The sequence below is a fragment of the Varroa jacobsoni genome, unplaced genomic scaffold (genome assembly GCF_002532875.2).
Source record: "Varroa jacobsoni isolate VJ856 unplaced genomic scaffold, vjacob_1.0 scaffold_1445, whole genome shotgun sequence".
Taxonomy (NCBI): Eukaryota; Metazoa; Arthropoda; class Arachnida; order Mesostigmata; family Varroidae; genus Varroa; species Varroa jacobsoni.
In genome coordinates, this window is record NW_019214347.1 from 164,389 (window position 1) to 180,822 (window position 16,434).

The following is a 16,434-nucleotide window of genomic DNA, read 5'->3' on the forward strand; positions in this document are numbered from 1 at the left end:
GAAAATAATACCACCCGCAAAACTAGAAATATTTAGAAAACTGTTTTAAATTGAGTGAATCCTCCTTCGTCCTTCTTTAAAGTGAATGTCCCTTTGTCTGGCTGTTCGAAATCGTTTTTCCGTTCCGAAACCTGTACGAGATTTGAATTGAATCTACCAGATACCCAACTCACCATGACCTGCGCGTCCAACGTCGAACACAATACCTGGCGTTCAAGAATAACTTCACATGCTCATCAGAGGATCAGTTGGCTAAACAATGACATCTATATTTTCTTTAGCGAAGATCTTCCCCGAATTGGTCTCTATAATATGGTGTATGCTCTGTTGATTGCTAACGTTTCCTTATACGCGTTATACACGGATATATACGGGACATATATTGTCAATGCAAGATTTACGAAGAACAGTTGAATAGGAAGCCATTTGTCATACGTGATGACATAGATATATACATCTTGTGGGTGCAAATGTAACCTTCGGAACCAAATAACGTAGTTCGTAGTTAAGTCTTTTATTATTAGTGGTTTAGTTACCTTTGCAATCAGAAGGAGGGCATCTCTGTGAATAAGGGTCGGGAAAATGTTAGTGCTAGTCGCCGATGGCAATATTCGCGCGTATATCATCGTCGGCTTGACAACTTATATCGTTCTGCACTGTTGGTATATCCATTATGGCTGGATGTAAATTGGGGATCAATCAGTTGTTTCCTTATTGTTTGGTAGCAGCAGTGATGGTAGCCGTCTGTCTAAGCCAGAAACGAAGACCTTCCATACATATATATATATATATATATATATATATATATATATACTCGTGGAAAGGGCTGCCATTACTGGCATATAGTCTTTCCGCTGAGATCCTGTGCCGTCTAAGAACGATATTCAAATTCATTCATAATCAACGCTTTAGCCATTAGTACGCCATAATTGCTTGTTCTGTTAGCAGCAGTAGGTGTGAGGACGATATACGAAGTACCTGTTATTTTGGCATCAAACGAAAATAACAGTGCAGAATCTTCGTCGGCCACCATCACTTGATGTTACGGTGCTCCTACCGCTGTGAATTACGGCACCAATTTTTGTGAACTTCGTTCTAGTTTATACCAACAAAACCACCTACCTGGAGAAACTTCATATTTTTACAATGTTTCATAGAGAATTTTTTGTGCCTCTAGTGACCGTGAGTATTAGATTAGTGAGGTTAAAAATAGCCAGCGGTTTCTTAGGCATTCTGATCAATGCCACTCCATGCTTCATTCGCGCCCGTTAGACGGGATACTGCGCGAATACATCGTGACTAGTGGAGAGCAGGCATGTGTTTAAAGATGCATATCATAAAAATATGGCAGTATAGCTGTAGACTGGTGCTAATTCTAAAGTCATAGATATACTAAATCGCTCTTTGTAAACCTTCCGATAAAGCATAGAAATGCATCTGGGTCCGTGAACTAAAGCGGGTGCACTGCACTCATTGCTCTGCTCGCTCATAAAATGATATTTTCCATATAAGTTTGTGATTGCCTGAAGGTTAAGATTATTGTATAAGATATTATAAGAAGTAGTTTGTGGTGAAGCCGCGACTATTAATGTTTCTGAGCATTGTCTTCTTTTTCGCATGATACGCAATCGATTATCATGAGTTTTGGAAATCATAAGTTTTCATACTTTTCTTGTTCTTACAGCTATTTCTTGTGACCTAGTGTTTATATAGAAATATTGCTAATTGAATTGAGTTTATTATCAGTATAAGTTGTTGTACAAGTTCAAAGAGCCTAAAAGGAATTGCTTTTTCTTCCGCCATGGTTTTACTTTCATTCAGTTGCGGCTCATAATAATTTGCCTTTACAACAATATACCGAAAAGGCCAGGCCGGTCACGCCATTCTTACATTTTTCTATTTGCAGTCGTATGTTATTCAGGTCCACTGATCTGTCGCTCAGAAGGCTTAGTTTTTAAGGGCCTTTCAACTGGACCGTTGCCATGGTCACTTTCAATAAATTAGTTCACAGCTCTAGCCACTTAGAGATCTCAGGCGTTCGAACTAGCAGGCTTACGGACGCCATTTATGCTTTTTACGGGTTAATCTTTCGGATTTTAACCATAATATCGAGTTTTGTTAAACTTGAAGTTTTTGAGGGCAAACTCAGTCACTAAAAATTGTCACAATCATCAGAGCTATTTTAAGGTTGTCGATACAAATATGTATGTACATTATACATTAGCCTTAAAATAAAGAATATATTTTGAAATTCGAGGTCAAGTCTTGAAGAAGAGCTTAGTGAGCAACGCATTTTTTAAATGGGCCTATGGGTCGTTACCATTTATTTTACCACTAAAATTCCTACGATCAAAGAGATTTCTGCTGCTAGAAATATGGAAAAGTCAAACCCTAGTTGAACAATTCTTAATTGTCGTGCTCTTCGAAAATGCCGTTCTTTTATCGCTATCAAACGTGTCCTCACTATGTCTAGCTTCTTCCAGCACAGATACCATGATTTCTTAGGCGATCGAGGCTATATCTCGTACAAAACAACTTATTTTCGACCATTTGTGTGGCCAATTTGTGTTTGTCTTTGTTTTTTATACACTTCCAAGTTTAACGCTTATTGATAGTTTACGTAATTCAACTAGGTTAAATACCTTATTTAATATATACTTTTAAGCATTTGCCTTGCGTGTTAGACGCCTTGTGGAATCAGCACATGGGTGTGAATAGCACCATGAGCAAAATGCACAAGCAAGCGGTGTTCATGTATGTGAATCATTATGAGTTGAAAATTATAGACAGCCTCTTGTAAAATCTATTTTGCTCGCATTCCAATTTAGGTTAAGCAAAGAGACGTTACGCTCTCCATGCCAATGGGCACCAACGTCCCTATGAAGTCGTTTTTATGGGTTGCTATGAACGAGAAGTCCTATTCGTTCACTTCACGTCCAATTCACGTTAGATTTGAGAAAAACTGTGCATAACAGTCTAGCGAAGCCGTCCCGCGAAGGTCTAAATAGGGTAATCTGGATAAGAACATCTGGTATAGAAACGTCCATCTTTTCATAACGAAGAAACGATGGTGTTTGACAATTTCGTATTGATTTAAAGCAACAACCACATAATCACGCTAGCCAAAGTTTTACCACCTGCTGAAAAGGTTAATGCTGCGTAGGTAATTTCCCGCCGACGCTTAGTATCAGCACTCGCTTCTGACATCAAAAGCCACTAAGGCTAATATTTGGCGTCGAAATCTCAAAGCAATAAATGAACGATTCGTTTTTGATTCAGCCAGCGACCTTTATTGGTCAACTGTGTGCAATAGTGTATACATTCTTCATGTAAAAACCTTATCGCTTTAGTCTGCACTCCTTTGCTCATTTTTGCGAAGCATATTTTCATACTATTATTCGTTGCCAGCCAACAATCGTGCGAATACATTGTTAATTGTTGATTTTCAGGCCGGTATTTTCCTCGTTGTTTCGGTATTTATAACCTCCGTCCGGGCCAAAGAGTTGGTTACCGGGGGCTATCGCCTGTCATTAGCCGAACGCCGAGCACTAGCATCGGCTGGTATCGGACACACGTACGGCACGCCATATGCAGCCTCCGCACTGATTCCGATCGCCACTGGTTCTCGCATTGCCCCTAAGGTCGGCTTGCATCCTGTAAATGCTGCTGCTCCGATCACTTTAAGTCCGAAGGTTGTGGCCAAGTCGGTGCTATATGAGACTCGCGTATATCATGCCCCTGTGGCATCGTACGCCCACGTCCCCGCCCCAGCTGCCTATGGACCTATAGAAAGTCCGGCGGTTGCCAGTGTTCCAGTACTGGCTGCACATGTCGCTGTGCCTGCTACGGGTAGTAACCCTGTATTCACTGCATCTGCGATTGCCTCCATGGCAGCTCCTTTTGCCGCTGCCAACGTCCCGGTAACCGCCGGCCCGGTAATTGCCAAAGGCTTCGCATATGATAGTCATGCGGCTCACGTCCCAACAATCGGTCCCGTCGCCGCTACCGGAGTTCCAGCTGAACCAGCCAAACTCGCCGTCCACAGCTCCTACTAAAATGTTTGCCTGGTGGACGAAAAGATTAAGGGCAGCGACGATCCATTGGACGGTTTCACTACGGATGTGTCGTATTTAAAGGCGTATGAAACTTAGTGTTCTCACTGCACTCACGTGCAGAAAAACATGCTTAGATTTATTTATGTTTTGTAACTACCATATACAATGCACATGTTAAAGATAATGATGTTCGATGTTATTATAGCTACATAAATGTCCGGAAGAATGCAAAAACTTGTTAGCAATGATTTGTGTCGTTATTTGCTGGAAATTGAGTAAACGCGTACGAATAAATACAATTGCACGCTCTGAACGATGTTTATTTTTACTATACAATTAGCTGAATTAAATTGATTGCTAATTGCCTAGGTTGCAAAAGTGCTAAGAAGCTTCTAAGCAACCTAGAATTCCGTAGGGCTCTTCTGAAGCCGATTCGTCAATTATCAGCGAATATCTGTAGAAATAGAGTTAAATGGACATGCGCTAGATAAAGCTGCCAGTACTAGAAAGATTTGGTCATTTACATTAGGTGAAATAGTCTGTGCATATAAGCTAAGTGGATAAATAATGACTCCCGGTATCTCGCCACCTTTAATTCGACGACACTACAAACATACCTACTGTAGCTAAGGAAGAGCGAGCTCCTTAAAAAGGACGGGAAACGTATTCGTTTGTTGAAGCACTTTCTTCTAGTCAAAGAAAAACTGGAGCAAAAAACGTAAGAGGACACTGTGAGAAAGCGAAATACAGAAATAAATTAAAAGAGCGCAGTGTTAACTGAAAGTGTCCAGATGGCATTGACGTGTCGTCGTGTGTGTGACGTGCGTCGGACAAAAGGAACATAATCGCTCCATATTTTGGCTTCGTTTAGTCACCAGTATCCTAATCGGAGCGCCGTTCGACAAACCAATTGTAGGTTCTCTTCCGGCACCTCTCTGTCCGTTAGTTTCCATTCTTGCCTCTGTATCACTTGTCGGCCAATCATTTTTGCAGTTTTAGAGGAAGAAATCGGACGCATGGAAAGTCGGCAGCAACGAACAACGAGAAGACGCGGCATAGCTCGCTAGAAAGCAACAGTGAAAAGCAACGGCAAGCGCTGCAGCAGCAACAACATGCAGCAGAAACAGTCGCAGCATCACCACTACAACAACGAGCCAAGGAAGGGGTTTGGACATGGCATCCTTCTCTGTCAACTCTTGGGATCTTGAGACAATCTCTGTGACCCGTTCTGTCAAGTGGCTAGCTAGCGGACTGACCACCGCCGGCGGTCTGTTTCGCCAAAAGACTTGCCGCCGACAGAGTTCTCTCGTGCAAGCAGACGAATTTATAACTCTGCGCATTTTATCTAGTTGCGGATCCACCTGCCGGAGTGTGCAATAGGGCAAGGTTCGCAAAGGATTCAGGAGTAGGGCGACCAACTGATCCACCGACATATCCTACGTCTACGCTCACAACTCTGTTTTCCTTCACCAGGCTCTCGCATAACATTGTACATTTTTTCTCTTCGTCTGCGCAAAGCGACGATGGAAAAAGAACCGTGTTTCCGTTGTCAGCGTTGCATAGCCAACTACTTCAAGAGTTACTTGCGAACAAACCAAAAGGAGAGAGGCTAAGCCCTCTTGCAAGGCAGTGGAACTGGGGTGATGGAGGTGGTTGCCAAACGAGCAATTGCTGCTATTATTGTCTGCTGCTACTAGCACTTATACAGCGGCCACTATAGCTAGAACCGCATTAAAAGAGACAGTCCGGCCTTCACGTGCTTTTAGTTCCAGAAACCACATCGCCCAGAGAAACACTGAGCTTCAAAACAAGAGAAATGGGAGTCTTTCGGCCATTTTAGCCATAAGTGAAGCTTCAGGGAGTGCGTATGCGAGAGGAAAGGTTGCAACAGGACAAGTCAGACTAGGGGAAACAGTCAAAGACTTAACGGAAAACTGGTGAAACTCGCCCGCAAACGAGCACAGGTCGCTAGGGTTCACCGTAAAGGCCTCGTTTAGGCTTTCGAGAGTCTCTTCAACATACACATCTACTCGAGTCTTTCTCAAGCTGCTGCTTCTAGCAGTCTCCGTTGCCCGTCAAAGCATCGCTCAGGAGTCCGTCTGCCAACTAAGTAAAGCCTGGAAGCTTTGCGGAACCCATGGTAAGAATAAAGGGCGAACGGATAATGGTAGCCTCCCTCTCTCCCAGTTTCGGTAGCGACATTAATGTGACGACCCAGTTGATCCTCAAGAATGATAATAACGGTCTCGAAAAATGTCTCAACAACGAAGAGAAGAGAGAAAGCCAGGGGTAGAGAAACGCGTCGGTTTAGCAGGAGGGGCGTTGGTACAGGCAGCAGTGACGGCGGCTACACAGTACAGAGGGGGTTGAATTTGAAACCAGATAAGCTCCCTATGCAAGATCATATAAACTGCAATCCGACGCTAAAAGGCATCGTCTATGACTACAGTCGAGTTGCTTCTGGTGGAAAATGTGTTTTTTCGCTGTCTAGAATAGAAAATGAACAAGCAAAACATGAAGGACAAGCAGTGAGGACGAAATCCTTCTGGCGGTCCTAGTTTTGAATACACTACACATAAGGCGTAATGCGATTTGCAGATCTATATAGATAAGTATGCAACTCTTACTATGCATTCTGATTAAGCAATGTGAGATTCCGGCCTTATACAAGAAAAAGGGTAAATTGTCCTGGCCAGGTTAGATTCGTGTTGTATTTGAACAGACACTATAAAAACTTTTGCATATCAGTCAGTTTCACCTTTTTCGTATATATGTGTGATTCCACCTAAAAGAAAACCTGTTGCTTACGAATGTTCGCCATATATTGTTCTCCAAACGCTGATGCTCGCGTGTAATAAATGTACGTAAACGGTGCGTTTGCAAGCCGTTTTTCTTCAATTGAGTGCAAATAGTTACGGTCAAATGCGATGATTAAAAAGCAGAGCTAAGCGTTGTATGATGTATGGATGATACATAGTGGTAGTTATACGGCCTAACATTGGAAATGGGCTAAAACATAGGGTCGGGACAACGTCCTCAAACCAAGAAATGCCTGCTTTGAAACTCATTTAATACGAGCATGTTCATGAGACCTTTCTATTGAGAAATTCTTCTATTAGGAAAATGCTTTCAAAACTCGGCAAATGTGACAAACAGGAACACACGTGGGATGTGCTTGTCAGGCACCGAGTTGAAGAACCATCCGTGACATTCTCGTGCTATTTACAACAGTAACTTCTCTTACGCTGTACATGCAATGCGAGTGTAAGGCTCTACACTAAAAGGACGTTGTCGTGCTCAGCGAGGTGTAAGTCTGGGTGTACGGGCCGAATGGTATACTTCAACCATCAAGTGCGAACATTACAGTTAATTTACATATCAGGATTTATATCATATATAAGCATTTGATGAATGATATGGAAAATCTGTGCAGAACACATTGAATAAGGCATCTCGGAGAATTGCAACAAAAAAGGTATCCTTAACGATATATGTATATATGCGATTTCCTTTCATAAAAAAAACAAAACGAGAAATAGAATACCTCGCATAACATTTGTATCATGCTTTTCTTTGCATCATCATATGCAATTAGCGTCCCTACTTGTCTGATGGTAGCGCGCAGTGTAATGAATTTTATATATTTTCAATATACCTATCTTACAGGTGTATATGTGTTGACCCATGACCCCGATTCATTAAAGGCTGCTCTGATTCCTGGGTCGCATGAAGTATTGTATTGCAAGATTGTATTGTACTAACGTTAAAACATTAATCGTAATAATGAAAGCCTTAAATAACTATATAAACTACGAAGACAACAAGCGCCACACGCTCTCGTCTATAATACTTATACCAAATAGCTAACTAAATATTTTAAAAGGTATAGGGGGACCGTATGTTTGCGATTTTGTTATTTCTAGATCATAGAAGGATTGGTCTGTTTCACAAAATGTTTTTCTTTACAGTTCCTTTTTGTACTTGGTCTCACTTTTTTCCCTCGACAATGCGATACTGCACTCTCGTGGGTAAGCAATAGTCTTGTGTGGAGTCAACTTTTTTCGGGAAACGGGCGAACGCAGGGTGAGTGCGATAGCAATTATTACTGTTATGGCTCTCTCGAGTATCTTCGTAGGCAGTATACGTGTGAGATAAGGCTCAGCGGCAGGCAAAACAGGATCGCGCAGTCATTTCCCGCTCGAATTATCCTCACCGTCGTGGCCTGCCTTGAGCCTAGAGTTTACTAGAGGTCCTCTGCTATCCAAGTCGGTTTCGCCTTACACCATCGTGCAGTATCGGATGCAGTGCTTTCTAATGCTCTCGGTGCTCTTTGCTATTCAGGTAAGAGAAAACAAGGGTCTTTGCCAACATACATCGGCTCCCACCACGCGTGCCTTCCGTTATGACACAGAACGCCCGATGCGTACGATGCGCTGTTATGCCTGGGCAATGGCACTCTAGAATAGAACCATTGCCGCGTACTCTAGTAAGAGTTACGTACTCGGTGGTCCTGGAAAGAAGACAGGAGCTAACCGAAATATCGTATTAAGGACCTTATCTCAGTGCCTTTGCTTAACGGTCAATATAAAGAAACAGAAGAAAGATAAGTTGATTTTTCTTTATTTTTCTCTGTTTTTCTTTTTCACTCTTAGACAAAAAGTCCGGTGCTTGCTTGCTGAGACCTATATTGGAATTGCTGCGATAGCCTGGACTTGGTATGGTTAGAGGAGGCGGGACAACCTGAGACTGGTTAGCCTAGTAGCTTACAAAGCGGCTCTGAGCCACATCGGCATTATTGGGTTGCGGGGCGTTACTAATACGAGAGCCGGAACCAAAGCCTGATAAGTTTGCTATTGGCTATAGCTTAACTCGGCGTGAATGTAATGTGTACTAACAACACTTACATATATGGCCGTACACATAATTGGATTAACGAAGACCATACTGAAGGGAGACGTACTTATTTAAACCGCTACCTAACGAACAATTGGAAGGAGAGCACACATTCTCTTCGAAGCTTAAAGAAAAAGATCCAAAGGACAGACTTTAGCCGCAGCCGCATTAGTGACTACTCTACTTCTTAATACATAATACTCTACATAGACAGTGGGCAACGCAACTCTGATTCTGACCGCACCCGTTGAAGAACGTACAAGTTCCATTCGCATGTGTACGCATGTATTCAGACACACGCATTAACGCACAAGCTCTGGTGGTACGAAAGGTGCTCAACTATATCAGAACAAATACATTTGCTAGATAAGTAAAGTCGAGTAGGCATAAGGCACACATATGATTTGTAGAACACTTCGAAAATTCAAACACATATGGATAAGCAAACAGACATTAGGTTAAACAAAACGGTTTCGTTCGTTCGCCGACCTTCAGCTGTTGCCGTAATAGCCACACTCCAACCAAATCTAATAGACAACCTAAACGTAGGCCTGATGGCTAGCTAATGGCTGAATGTTTCCGCAGTAGTTGCTAGGCCAAACCAGCCGTCGCAGCGTCGTGGTTATTGCCTCCATGTCAATAGATGTCGATTACTTTATAGGAGTGGTAGATTCCCACTCTACCCTAGACCTCTGGGAGAGTATTTCTGGGAAACAGCGTATGTATTTTTAGATGGAAGACAGGAAGGCAAGACAGATCCGCGAACAAAGGCTCTGCTTTACGCTAATTTATTCTCCCCGTTTACGCGGTCGCTTCTTGTTTTCAAATTGTGCGACGAAGGGAACCGAGTGAAAAAAAGACATTCAAGCATTATAGACGAAAAGCAATCAAAAAGAAGCGGAAGATTCGTTGTTCAAGTTCTGGTTTATTCTGTTACTAATACTTTTTTGCTATTACTGCCGCCTGATTAGGGCACCATCGATAATTCCACTATAAGGCTTTAAATACTATAGTACAGGTCGGCTTGTTTGGCCGTCGCACATCTGCCCTACTTGAAAACATGTCCATTGTCTCGGAACAGTATTTATCAGGCTCCAACTGACGCGCGGCGGCCGGAATTAGGCCTGTGTTATATCCCGATGGTTTCTTTTCGAAAGCCTTTTTGGGCAGTCAAAATTAGTGCAAAAACTGGATTAGATGAGTGGATTAGGAAGAAATAAGAGATAAATGCAACCTTTGCCGTATGCTGTATCTCAGCGATAATGTTCCCAGGAAGGACGCTCCCCGCTGCTCGCGCCGAGAGTACCGTAGACAGCCATGTGACTAGACGGAGCTCGTTGCACCGTTCCTCTCATGACGTTGCTTTGTGCCTTCCTGTAAACCCTGATACGAGATTGGGCATTCCTGCCATGGGCAGGTAGGACCTCGAGGAGAAGGCAGAAAGGAAATTTGGATGCTGAGATGATTCGGTCATTTCGAACATAACTGCGAACAACGATACCGCTACTTACTCTGCCGATGTCATATTATTTTTGCTTTAATACCACGGTAACCAGCATGATACCGCGTACCCGACAAGCGGAGAGATAGTAGGAAAATGCGAAATCTAAAAAGGATTGGTATAGGTTACGTGAGGATCTAAATTAGCCCGACCTAAGTTATAGGTTTCATATGTGTGCCAGCCGTATGTGGAAAGGAAAAGGTCTTAAGCCTAATATACCACGTATGTAATTTTAACAATTTCTTTTATTATAAGAAACAAACGATAGGTTATCGTTTTATAATAACAGTATCAATATAGAATTTGGTTTCGAGTTCTAGGAAAGAACTAAACAGCGAGTCCTGATACTTCCGTTATTATCGTCCGAACATTACATATTCAAAATATTCGTATTTAGACATGTTTTGAAACGGTAAGCAGCATTCGTTAGAACGACACAACAAATAATTGTTTTGTAGTCAGCTCACTGATGGCGTTCCCTGTGCCATACTAGTGGTATTTCACTTATCAATTATCTAGCTGATTCTAATCAAGCTAAATATTCTTTTTTAAGTTCATATTCAATTTATTCATTGTCAAATTTATTCGGTCTTTAACGCCGAGCAGCGTTATGGACCCCTCACAGCCGACAGAATGGTGCGTAGACAATGTGCGTAACAACATGTGTTGTCGATATGCCTGATTTTTTTTACTCGATTTTCGATCTGTTGTAAATTAGCTTTGACTGGTTTTGTTTGTACTTGAGTTAGCTTTCTTACAAGTGCGCTTCTATCAATCAGAGCAGTGATGTTGCGATCAGTCGTAAATGCACTCGCTGGCTCGCTAGTGTGGCTGTTATTCTGGCCTCCATTCCGCACCTCAGTTGTGGGTCTATTACTTAATCTGCTCCGACGAAGGTTTCTATATGCACCGGGACCTCGTAACGACATTATTATTACCTCATTTTTACTGTTCGTAACGTAGCGACGTTCCGTCGCTGCCCAGTAAACGTATCCGGTCCCTTCAAGTTTGCTTGTGACATTCCTCCGTCTGGTGTGATTGAATGGCAAAATAAATGAAAAACTGTGTGGTGTATAGGTGTGATTTATTTGTCAGAGACAGCGTTCAGCGAGATCATGACCATCCTAACAACATGGATAACAGCCTTAATAAAAGCCCAACTGTCGGCGACACTGAAGAGAACAATTACAACGATAGCGACAACTACATTAGCAACCTCGGGAGACTTGGATGAGAGAAAGGCATTAGCTCGTAGAGGATCGAATTAGTCGGTCGATTTAGTCTAGTCGTTCCCGGTAACGGTGATGTTGCGTGGATGAGACTAACCCAGACCCGTCGAGGTATCGTCCATCTTTCAAGCATAATGTGATTGTGTCTCATTTACAGGACGTCGACGCCGCATAGACCACCGAGAACGAGCCGAGCTCCGGTAATGTGATGGGTTATACAGGAAAGTGGAAGCGACATCAACTACTGTGATAGTACATTAACACCAGTAACATGCGTATGATAAAAATCGAAGGCTGCAGAAGACGTAGTATGTGAACAGTGTCAAAATGAGGCGAGGCTTTGATGGCATTAAGAGACGATTAAACAGAAATAAGGGCAGGGTCAGGCAGGCGGGCAGGACGGAGCAGCGAGAGACTATGGTATACCCTGCGACGCGATATTCAGGGCGAATGATAACGTAATTACACAATGGGCGCTTCGTGGACGGAACATATGAAAAGGATCATCGAAAACCAGCAGCAGACGGGCGAAGATGAAGACCATCGGAGCTAGAAAGAAGAATATCGACAACAAACTGGTTTCTATCGAAAGTGTGATAACTTTTTTTTACCTGGCCCACTTCGCTGCTGTAGAAATCTGAGTTCTTCTAACATTAGGATATTAACGTGGTACAGACTGGCGTAACAACGTCGTCGTCGTCGTCGTCGTCGACATCCCGATCCACCCCGATTTCTGTCCTTATTTGTAGGTCATCATTCGGCCAAAAAACACATGTCGTTATGCACTTTGTGTCGATGCGGCCATTTATATGCTGATTCCGAAGTGACAAGGAAAAATGCGACAATTATGTTTACACCTATTTCACTTACAAAGATACACAGCTAATTAGTTACCGTGACAGACACATATTAAAGCGAAGCATTAGAGATACACAACCTGCTAGAAAGTGTACCGACCAATATTTTGGTGACGGATAAAATAAGCCAATATACACAAATGTATACGTACCGCGCAGAAGCAGGACAACACCCCCATGTAGCTCTTCGATATTGTAGCATTATTGCTACTTATTATAGCTACTCATGCAGTAAAAAATACTTTCCTTTTCTAAACTAATTCTAATGGTATTAGTAGATCGGAAGACGCGACCGTGCCTCAGTTTTATCAATTTTATATCGTAATAAAAATGTTTTTTTTTTTTCTCTGGGTTGCCTTCGAATTAGTTAACTATAGTGCTGCTCTTCTATTACAGACAGTGAGTTTGCAGGGGAATTGTGAGGTCCACAATAGTGAAGCAGCCTATCATTGTTCCTTCTAGTAATAAGGTCATACCCATAGTGCGTGAATGCACTGGGTCGGTTGCTTAATTATGGTAGAAAATTTGTCGCGTAATACTGCGCCCGATCAAAGTGTATGGACTTTGTCAACTATTCGATTAAATTCACTATGTGCTTTCATAGTGAAATATTATAGATCGTATGTACTATCGAAGATGGCCATTATAGCAGTTAATCAGGATTTTGCGTTCTGTTTTTTCATATCTATCGTAAATTACTCAATAGACCATTAACAGGTAAATTTAATTTTTTAAATAATCATTTTTACCCGAAATCGTGGCATAACTTATTTGATAAATAGCAGTCGTGTCGGGAGCAAGCACAAATCAAGCGCTCCAAATGGTCAATTATTAAATTTATTGTTTTTGATTCTGATTTCGAGCTCAAAATCAGCAATATGTTGATGAGCAATATTTCATTTTTTTGATACTTTAATTTGGTATTACGTCTCTTTACGACATCGCATAGATGTCGCATAGGATGACGGTACGATTTTGAATATCCGCACCAATATTATGAGCCGAAGCCGAATGCTGTTACGAAACGCAAAAATTTCGCTCCTCGTTAGGGCGGTGTCCGGCTTCACGTTTATTCCAAGACCAATAGGACGGAAAATTTTACTTCAGTCGGTTGGATAGGCAAGAAGGACGACCCTTTAGTAAAATTATTTGCGCCTGCTGTAACCGAGCACTGGACAAGAGACAGCGACTGAAGAACCTGAAACTTAAAGCGGTACGATTTCGTGGACCAACCACGCTTAGCGATAGTATTTGACAACGTCCGCTCCAACTCCCTATCTCGTCCTGTTTTCCCTACCGCGTATTAAATGCGATCGCTTATCGCAACTCAGTGTTAGCTATCCGAAAGACGAAAGCTGTCTTGCGAAGCATTTCTTTGTCGAGAACTATGGTTATAGCTTTTGCATCGTCAGCCGCTATCGGTGCAAGACGCCGAGCTAAGGATAACTGCGGGATCTTGACTGGAAAGTCAAGTTATTTCGCTGCATTGAAACTAGTAACTGCTGCTGACAGAGTTTTTTTTCCAACGAGCTTGATACCTTGAAAAGGGTAGGATTTGGATGAGGGTACAGGAAAGATTGGGAAATCGGACCATCTCAACTGGCACATGGTCACTTTTGTGTAAAGCTAGTACGACACAAACGTCGTTTGTCCTTCTTAGGCTTAGGGAAGAACAAATCTGCCCATTTACGCTTTCTCAATTTATCCTAAATTCATGTCTACTGTATACATTCAAATAATCGTCAAGCAAAATTGGTAACTTCACGGAAATCCTAATTAGAAATCGCAATGGAAGCTATAGGAGTTAAGCTTTTTCGTAAGATGTTCATAAACCAAGAAGCAGAAAATACAAATAGCCTAAAAAATCCTTGATTGCTTTGAGCCACAAATCGACAGACAAGGCACACTACACAAAGTGAATATCAACTCACGGGGCCTAATAAAGTAAACAATTGAGCTACGCATATAAGTGTTTGCATTTTAAGCCCGGGAGAACTGAAGTGGTGCAGAGTCAGATCTGATAACAGCAATTACGACAATGTATCCGATTTAATGCAAACAAACTGATATGTACGTATGTGCAGAGCCAAAGGTTAATCTGCAACAGTTCTTTTTTTATCTGCCCGAATATGTGCGTACTAGGCAGAAGGGAACTGTACGCGAGGATGCCAAGCAAACAAGCTGCTCTCAGTACAGAACAATCATCGCTTTTCTTTCGCAGAAACTTAAGATATAATAACAATAGTAACATGTATATTTTAATCATTATGGCCGTTTAGTATGGCCAAAATTTGCGAGACAATTGCAATGATGGTAATGATGATTATCCTTATTATTATTATTATAAAAATTAAATTATGGATTTGTTTACATGTAGCGTATAGTGCCGTTAAACAGTTTAACAGAACTTGGGTTCGTCTAAGATTTGTGTAGTCTGTTGATCGAACAGCTTGAAACATACACGCTACAGCCATCAGTTAGTTCTAGGCTGATGCTGGGGCAGTCAAAACATGGGCGGCTGTCCCATAAAGAGTGACTAGTCGATCCTACCATACACATACGGCCATTTTCACTACCACAGACTCACAGCTGCCTCGAGGACTCCAAAATGTAGAACAGCGGAGAAAGTCGTGTACCAGCAGGTCTCGTTGGAAGCAATATCTAGGCTGGTCAACTGCCAGGCAATAAGGCGAAAGCAAACGAAAGCCCCTAACATCTGCTATAGAGTGCGTTTTTTATTCTAAACAAGAATCCTGCTGCTTCTAGTCTGTATCGATCGATGTTGTGTTCAAGCCATTATCTCTTCTAGTTCTCTAACTCCAAGCTATTTTACAATCATATATCGCCCTATAGTTATAATTTGGATGACTGCTTTTACATATTTTTATGTTGATTCGTCTTTGATTATTCGTCTAGGCCGTACTATCTACCGCATCGGCGGGACGTGTATGAAACAGACCTCCCTTACAATATAAGACAAGTTATATCTCTCTATAGTAGTTATTTTGTTATATTTTTGTTAATATTCCATTATGTAAAAAATCAATTATATTACTGTTAAGTACGCGTCCTCAGTACTACAAAAAGGCTATTTTTTCATTTCAATTGCATTTTTCATGGACATTTAATTCCCCTATAATCTCAACTCACGTCATATTGCACTGACCGCTTCGTATCTATTTTTATAATTGTGCACGTTTTATTTAATGTGTTTACGTTTGTTAGCTACGTTGAGCTCGTATTGTTTTTGTACAGGGAGCTAAAAAAATATGTTAATATTTAAAAATACTTTAATTAACAAAAGGTTATCTGATATAGTGGGTTGATTGGACCTGTAAAGGAGGTTAAAAGGCTTAAATAATTTTTAAACCATGTAAGGCAGAACAATGATATTCATAGATAGGATGCCTGTGCAAAAGTTTCTCAACGGCTCTATACTTATGATTTGTATTCCTATATGTATTTATATTATCGATAGTTTATTTGAAAAATCCACGATAGAACACGCCTCACCACCTATTTCATGCATGGACACAGTCAAAATCATAGCGTATATTATTGGGGATTATGGCTGCTGGAGCATTGCTCGATTCTGTGTTTCTAGATCCAGAAGCGTAGCGATGAGGTCGTATGTTGTCGTTCAGTAACTCCACTGGGAGCTATTGATCACCGTGCCGCCCATCCATGACAATCTTCAGGGATCTAAGGTATATGGTAGCACTGACAGTTCGGACGTCGGATAATATGTGATAATTACACATGCCCATAGTTTTCATTGTATCAACTTACATAGAAATCTATTCGCCACCGCTAGCAAGGTGGATTGTTTGTTGTCTGACTTGTTTTTAGAGGAGGGCACAAGCTAATTCACACTTCGTATATGGCGGCGGCATTCACAA

General features: G+C 41.7%; 1 protein-coding gene and 1 long non-coding RNA gene across 2 annotated transcripts; both read left to right on the top strand.

Annotated features, from left to right (window-relative positions):
- The first annotated feature begins 884 nt into the window (after nt 1–884).
- Nucleotides 885–4,368, top strand: LOC111270107 (uncharacterized). Its single transcript, XM_022850146.2, has 2 exons — nt 885–1,182; nt 3,450–4,368. The coding sequence occupies exons 1-2, from the start codon at nt 1,147–1,149 to the stop codon at nt 4,053–4,055; spliced, it is 642 nt and encodes a 213-aa protein (XP_022705881.1). The 5' UTR covers nt 885–1,146; the 3' UTR covers nt 4,056–4,368.
- A 4,214-nt stretch (nt 4,369–8,582) lies between these two features.
- Nucleotides 8,583–12,881, top strand: LOC111270108 (uncharacterized). The gene is made up of 2 exons (XR_002686136.2): nt 8,583–10,671; nt 11,836–12,881. It is a non-coding gene; the product is annotated as an uncharacterized LOC111270108 (long non-coding RNA).
- Nucleotides 12,882–16,434: the final 3,553 nt, after the last annotated feature.

Coding starts and splice junctions, on each gene's coding strand:
- LOC111270107 (XM_022850146.2), top strand. CDS start 1,147: ATGTTTCATAGAGAATTTTTTGTGCCTCTAGTGACC. Junction 1,183..3,449: donor TTTTTGTGCCTCTAGTGACC/GTGAGTATTAGA, acceptor GTTGATTTTCAG/GCCGGTATTTTCCTCGTTGT.